This window comes from Penaeus chinensis, chromosome 5 (assembly GCF_019202785.1).
Source record: "Penaeus chinensis breed Huanghai No. 1 chromosome 5, ASM1920278v2, whole genome shotgun sequence".
Classification (NCBI taxonomy): domain Eukaryota; kingdom Metazoa; phylum Arthropoda; class Malacostraca; order Decapoda; family Penaeidae; genus Penaeus; species Penaeus chinensis.
Window position 1 is genome coordinate 6,162,375 of NC_061823.1, and position 7,500 is coordinate 6,169,874.

General features: G+C 38.1%; 1 protein-coding gene across 1 annotated transcript in view; it reads right to left on the reverse strand.

The window, feature by feature from the left end:
* Window positions 1-5,071: 5,071 nt before the first annotated feature.
* The window catches only part of LOC125025787 (forkhead box protein C1-like), a 9,397-nt gene continuing 6,968 nt past the window's right edge, over window positions 5,072-7,500 (reverse strand). Inside the window, exons 2-3 of the mRNA XM_047614012.1 lie at window positions 7,454-7,500; window positions 5,072-6,678 (exon numbers count right to left, since the gene is read on the reverse strand). The exon at window positions 7,454-7,500 is cut by the window's right edge and continues 350 nt beyond it. Of these exons, the coding sequence (XP_047469968.1) occupies window positions 6,008-6,678; window positions 7,454-7,500 (718 nt within the window). The 3' untranslated portion in view covers window positions 5,072-6,007. The remainder of the gene's footprint in view (window positions 6,679-7,453) is intronic.

The window sequence follows — 7,500 nt, forward strand, 5'->3', positions numbered from 1 at the left end:
ATAATATATGTATGGGTGTATATATGAATATGAATGGATGATGGACATACTGCTGGTAACCATATTGATGTAAATTATATAATATACTTTAAGAAAATATAAAAATGGAAAGGTATATTATACCATTTCTTCTCTAAAATAATCAAAATATATAAAATCTTTGATATGTGTGTGACTAGCAGATGTTTACAACACCTTGTCGTTGATTCGCTTACTGACATCAACCGATCATTCTCTCTCTCTCTCTCTCTCTCTCTCTCTCTCTCTCTCTCTCTCTCTCTCTCTCTCTCTCTCTCTCTCTCTCTCTCTCTCTCTCTCTCTCTCTCTCTCTTTCTCTTTCTCTTTCTCTCTCTCTCTCTTTCTATCTTTCTCCATCTCTCTCTCTCACTCTCTCTCTCACTCTCTATCTCACTCTCTCTACCTCACTCTCTCTCTCTCACTCTCTCTCTCTCTCTCTCTCTCTCTCTCTCTCTCTCTCTCTCTCCATCTCTCTACCTCTCTCTCTCTCTCTCTCTCTCTCTCTCTCTCTCTCTCTCTCTCTCTCTCTCTCTCTCTCTCTCTCTCTCTCTCTCTCTCTCACTCTCTCTCTCTCTCTCTCTCTCTCTCTCTCTCTCTCTCTCTCTCTCTCTCTCTCTCTCTCTCTCTCTCTCTCTCTCTCTCTCAGTTAAAATGCAACATAGTAAATACACTAATCAGTTATGTGTATGTAGCTTTCCATTTACAAATAAAGTTTTTAGAAAATGATAGTGAAACTAACAAGAATTGAAACTATTGAAAGATTTTTTCTACTGATGAGAAGAAAGATGAACTTGCAAACACTATTGTAATATAGATTATTTGAAAAAATATTCACATAATTTTTAAAAAATACAATAATACTCATGGCTGTTAATAAAGAAATTTGGATCAGTTATATGTACTGTATATAACGGATAATGTTGGATTGAACAGATCTTCACAGAACATGCTACAGTTTATATGCAGATTAATATATATATATGTGTATTTGTGTGTGTGTGTGTGTGTGTGTGTGTGTGTGTGTGTGTGTGTGTGTGTGTGTGTGTGTGTGTGTGTGTGTGTGTGTGTGTGTGTGTGTGTGTGTGTGTGTGTGTGTGTGTGTGTGTGTGTGTGTGTGTGTGTGTGTGTGTGTGTGTGTGTGTGTGTGTGTGTGTGTGTGTGTGTAAATATTTAACTGAAACTCAATTACTGCATTTCTTAAAAGAATCCTGTGAAGAAGGCTAAGTAAACATTATACACAAAACTTTAGTTGCTGGTGCTATCACTGTGCATCTAGTCACAAGGGCATTGTTGTGCATATGAAGAGTGCTTACATCTGGGTGAATAATCACCCGACTGTTTATCATGAAGCGGTTATAGACAGTACTAAAACACAGAGAAATCAGAAGAATACGCAAAAAATGAATAAATGTAAAATGAATATTCTTGTTTTTAGTTATTTACAGAAATATATATTCAATGATTAGATACAGTTGTATTTCTTGTATATTAACCTTGTGCAAGGTTATAGGACACCATATTTATGTATCAGCATAACTGGAGAGATCCATCAAAAGAGATTGTCAAAAGGAAGTGTTTGTAGACAGCAAGAAGAGTCAAAACAATCAAGCCAATGAAAATACTAACAGTAATAACAAACATGTATTAAGTAAGTTACTGAGATCTAGGGACTTGTAGCTCTTCCTATGACTCCTGCAATTTTACTGTGATTCTCAATTGATATTAAATGATTTATTAATAAATATTTTATAAATAAGAACTATGCTTACAAAGGAATAGATTTTTAACATGCAGCTCTGTGTCAGGAGGAGCCCAAGCCACATTTATCAGTGTCATATGACAAAGCAGACTCTGATCCAAGGAAAAGCCTGAAAGTCTGTGTCTTAAACTTAGCCTTTAATACAAAGTCAGTCTATGTGGTAAGCCGGAACAGATGGTTAGGGAGGAACAGGAATGGGTGGGAGAGGGTTCATACATAACAGAAAACCACCATGTGTTCTAACATTCACTCAGCTTTTTGGCCTGTGGACTAGCATCATAACCTGGTGTTTGTTGTTCATAAATTAGTTTCTCATAATTCATAGGAATGTTGTGATCACTGTCTTTTAAATGGTGACAAATACTAGTTCAATATCTGTAGAGATTTTTGAAAAAAGGAAAGAGATTACAAAATGGCCTAAAACAGTGACCTGTGCATTGAGAAAATTGTGTGCACTTTATATTCATCCATCAATACATCATTAGCATTATTTTTTTTCAATAGAAAGACAGAAAAAATACACATCAAATAAAACTGTCTTGAGCAGAGAAAACATGCATAAATGATTTAGACCACCAAAATGTGCATTACCATGCATCTTGCCACCACTAATATGTATTTTATATATACTGCACATATATTACTTTCTGTACACGTTTTGAACTCTAGTACTTTCCATAACACGTCAGTAATGTCTTTCTCTTGATATTCTTTATAAAGAACCAATGATTGATACATGAATTAGACATTCTTTACAGAGAATTCCTTCCTTTTTAATTACTTTCAAAGAAAACTTTTAGCTTAGAATGACTGTTAAGGATATATACATGTATTAGATTATAAATTAGTCAGAGAGTTATAATAAAATGGCAAAATATTTACCAAAAGAAAAAAAAAAAAAAAAAGGATTAGTCATTAATATTACGTAAATAAATTAGTAAAAATAAACTTTCAGAAACAAAACTTCCAAACAAAACATCATACAAACTTAGACGCAGTAACCCCCAACTTCCCCCCGCCCCCCCCCCCTCAAAAAAAAAAAAAAAAAAAATAAGCTGCCTTTTCTTTTTTTTTTCTGGGAATCCTTGTAAAGGAGTGATTGGATATCTTACAAAAGGACTTCTGAAAATCAACAATCACTCTGCAATAAGTCCCTATAGCTATTGTCTAAGTCTTTCAATGACAGAAAAATATTGTCAGGATCTGAGCATTTATGCAGTAAGACTATTATTAATTTTCACGGAATATAAATGTCGCAATTGTCTAGATTACCAATAAGTCTAATAATAAAGAATGAGCAATGGGTATTAACCATGAAATGTCAATTAAAGACATTATATTCCAAAAAAAAAGGGACAAACTCACGTTCACATAATAATTATGTAATCATGGTTGGAAATTCAACCTAAATTTTATGCCCGAAGTTTTTTCCAGGATTTTCTCTATCATCCTAATAGAAAGGTAAGTTAAAGAAAGCCATGAATATGTGCTGATATAGATATATAATTATAATCTTGCATCAAATTTTTCAGTTCAGTCCTAGGGGTAACGTATGTAATTTACACTCTAATATATCTCATCCAAAAAAATTGTTAACATAAGTCAGTCAACTAATAAAAAAAAAAACGATAAAAAAAACAGTGCAGCTAATACTAATTATTATCTTTTAAACTCTATATCTATTCACTCGTGATAATTAATAAATGGCAATTATATCTTAACCTACCCTGTCATTCACACGCAATTCCTGTTACAAATATACGCTATCTAATTACCATTCTCTTATTTTTTTCAGGACTAGATAATATTGATCACAAATTACTTGTCAACCATGTTTTTTTTTTTTTTTTAAACCTCCTTATGGTTATTCTAATATATATATATATTTTTTAATCATGACTAGCAGACTACAAACGACCTTGCGGATGGATTCATGTTATCACACAGTTCAAAACTTATATAACTTTTTTTGAGCCACTGGACGGAATCAAATGTCTCCACGGATGTTATGGATGGAATTTGATCCTATTTTTTATAACACGTGTGGATGGAGAAAACTGGAGGGATTCTTGTCTACTTTTTCATATTCTATTTATGCGTATGAATGTGTGTGTGTGTGTGTGTGTGTGTGTGTGTGTGTGTGTGTGTGTGTGTGTGTGTGTGTACATATATATACATATATAGATATGTATACACACACACATACAAACACACACACACACACACACACACAGATATATGTGTGTGTGTGTGTGTGTGTGTTTGTGTGTGTGTGTGTGTGTGTGTGTGTGTGTGTGTGTGTGTGTGTGTGTGTGTGTGTGTGTGTGTGTGTGTGTGTGTGTGTGTGTGTGTGTGTATTGGTAATCGTATCGAATTGGAATTCCATTAGATAGAGGTTCCAGGACGGATGCTTACAACAATTTAGATAAAAAATATAAATACTAGAAATTCTGCTGCACAGCACTGCCAATTTACCTGCGCAAGTTAATTTTTAAATTTATTTCTATCGGCAAAAGAAGTATTTTTAATCATTATTTGAAAATGATATCACGTGAAGGGAATTAAAAAATAAGTTACGTATTAACAATCCATTTTTCAGGTTAGAAATACTTCCTCGTGGCCCACTTTCCCTTATAATTATTATCCATATGATGATGACGCATTTAAAAGTGATCATTACCCACACAGTGAAGAAAATCAATCTCTTTTCTGTGCTATTCGATCTCATAACCGTTAACCTAACTCCATGCTGTTTCCTTATCTTCAACACACCAGTACATTCGATTTTTCAAAACAGCTTTTCAATAGGTAAATAGTACATATTCTATCATATTTCTATCTATTAGGCCTAGTGCCCTTTCCACTTTTGAATTACTTTCATTCAGTAAATCAGCTTTCACTCCAAGCATTCGTTCTTTGTGACAAAACCTCGCAAAAAGAAAATCGATAAAATTGATCAATTAGTGACTTTGCTTGCAACTGAGCTTGTCTGCCAGCGCTTGCACATCTCCAATCGAATTACTATCCAATAAAAAATGTATTGATATATCCTAAAAAAATCTCTCAAATACTTCCGCACCATGATGCATACATACTGTTTAATATTTATGTGTATATACATGGTATATATAGCATGTATCATAGATTTTCGTAAATTCATTATATATATATATATATATATATATATGCATATACATTATATATATATATATATATATATTTATATGTGTGTGTGTGTGTATGTTTGTGTGTGTGTGTGTGTGAGTGTGTGTGTGTGTGTGTGTGTGTGTGTGTGTGTGTGTGTGTGTGTGTGTGTGTGTGTGTGTGTGTGTGTGTGTGTGTGTGTGTGTGTGTAAATACGCATTCACACCTCCACAAGCATACACACACAGCATAGACAGGCACCAGCGCACGTATCCGAATCGATGCCGTTCACGCACGGTCATGCTGATCCGCCGGACTCGCTCGCTCTCTCGCTCTGCCAGAACCCGCCGGACGGAGATTCGGTCTCATCTTGCAGGTCCTGGACTGACATAGACTGGACGGAGTGTAAGGGTCGAGCGCCAAAGGACGGCAAATTACAGACATTAATGCTACATTACAGAAGAAAAATACCTTTTAAATTTCACTACTGTATGACCTTAGATATATGACAATATATTACAGTTACAGTTATTTCGCGACGGAATTAAAACAAGTGATAGATACAAAAAAAGAGAAAATGTACACTATATGACTAGACCAAGTCACAGTATAGCTTAGCAAACATCGCTTTATTTACAAGCTAAATTCGAAAACCACATATTTAGACTAGTTTAAGTATCCTAACGAAACTGCCGTTCATCCAAAATGGTACATATAATACAGAATGGGCAGCTAAAGGTAATCAGCTGTTTCCCTTTATGCATTTCCCAGAAAATAAATAGATAAACAGCATGCATTCTGAGACACATGTAACATTTCGGATGTTGTCTGCCGACAAATTTCGCACCAAAATCAAACTTTGTGCTTAATGTGTTCACTGTGTGCATTTAACAGCATCTTTAAGCTTGAGCGAATGTAAAATTCTGCTCCCAGTTCAGGCTATGGCACAACGAATTCAGGACTGGTTAGGAACGACTTGCTTAAAGGACAATTTGGTACAGACTACACATTTTTACAAAAGTCGTTCTCTACTTCGCTTATCGAGTATCCTATCTCAGCCAACACTTTCATTATATACTGTATTGATTAATTTCCAAGAACATCCAAGTCTATGAGGTTATCAAAATCAAGGTTGGCATCGAGTAAGGACAGAGTCTTGGCTTCGTCCCAGCTGGCGTCGGGGCCCCAGGCGTGGGCGTCTTGTACTAGCACGGGCGCACTGGAGGGCTCCAGCGGCGTGAGTTGAGTCAAGCCGCTGCAGAAGGTGCTGATAGAGGGAAGCTCGCAGTAACCCCCCTTTCCCCATCCCCCGTGGCTGCCGCTGATGTCTAGGGAGGATTCGTTGGAGGCTTCCGAGTACTCGGGGCTGGTGAAGAGTTCCTCCTCCACCCCGAGGGACTCCGGGCTCAGATCCAGGGACGGCAGACCCGGGGACGTGGACGAGGCGGACGACAGAGGGGAGGACGAGGTGGTGATGGTTACGATCTGCTGGTGCTGGGGGCTCGGGTGGGTGGCCACGTGGAGGACGTGCGGGTAGGCGACGGGGTGGGGCGGGTGCGGGTGGACGATCTGCGTGGCGGCGGCGGCGCTGGTGGTGATGGACGGGTACGTCGAGGGATCGCCCGTGTGGCTGAGGTCCGTCACCAGCTCCTGCGTCCGGCACGGCCACGCGTCGTCCGGGACCTCGTCGCCGAGCAGAGTCGACCACACGAAGTCGTCCTTCAGGGATTCACTGATACCAGTGTCTATACCAACACCTGAAAACGACATCACGCATTATGATATGTGTGTGTGTGTGTGAGAGAGAGAGAAAGAGAGAGAGAGAGAGAGAGAGAGAGAGAGAGGGAGAGAGAGAGAGAGAGAGAGAGAGAGAGAGAGAGAGAGAGAGAGAGAGAGAGAGAGAGAGAGAGAGAGAGAGGTATGAAATTCATATCACAGTCTTCCAAGTAGAGATGATTTACCTAGTAAAAAAAAAAAAAAAAAAAAAAAAGTCCGTAAAAGGAGTATTAGTTAGAAAAAAGTTCAACCAAAAAAATCCATAAAAAAACCAAGTTGAGGTCTGATCAAAGACACAGATTCTAAATTTTAAGATCAGAGAAGCTTAATGAGGACATATTTTGCAGAAGTAAAGACAGATATTTGTCCAGTGTGAGCTTAAATAAACTACTTCAATCTCTGAACACATTCAAATACCCATTTCCCAAATACTCTCGTCTTGACACCCCTAAATAATGAAAGTATATAAACAAAAAATAAATATAATCATAGGTTGCAAATCCCGTCACTCGCGTATTGTAGGAATGAGAAGGAAGACGGCTGGGGCTCTTGACCAGTGATTACAAATGGAAGATCTACGGACTATCATCACGCCATGAAAATGGTCCTGGATTAATGTCCGTGTCATCTACGTAAACGTAAATCCGATAAAACGCTTAAGAGCAACAGCGGTAACAGTATGGGAGGGAGCCTATGCCGGCGAGGCCCTGGCATGCAGCGAGGGCCGCGACCTGCGCGAGAGGGAAGGCAACTGACCGTCGTGCTGGAGGAAGACGTTGGGCCTCGGCGGCGGCTTGGTGTTG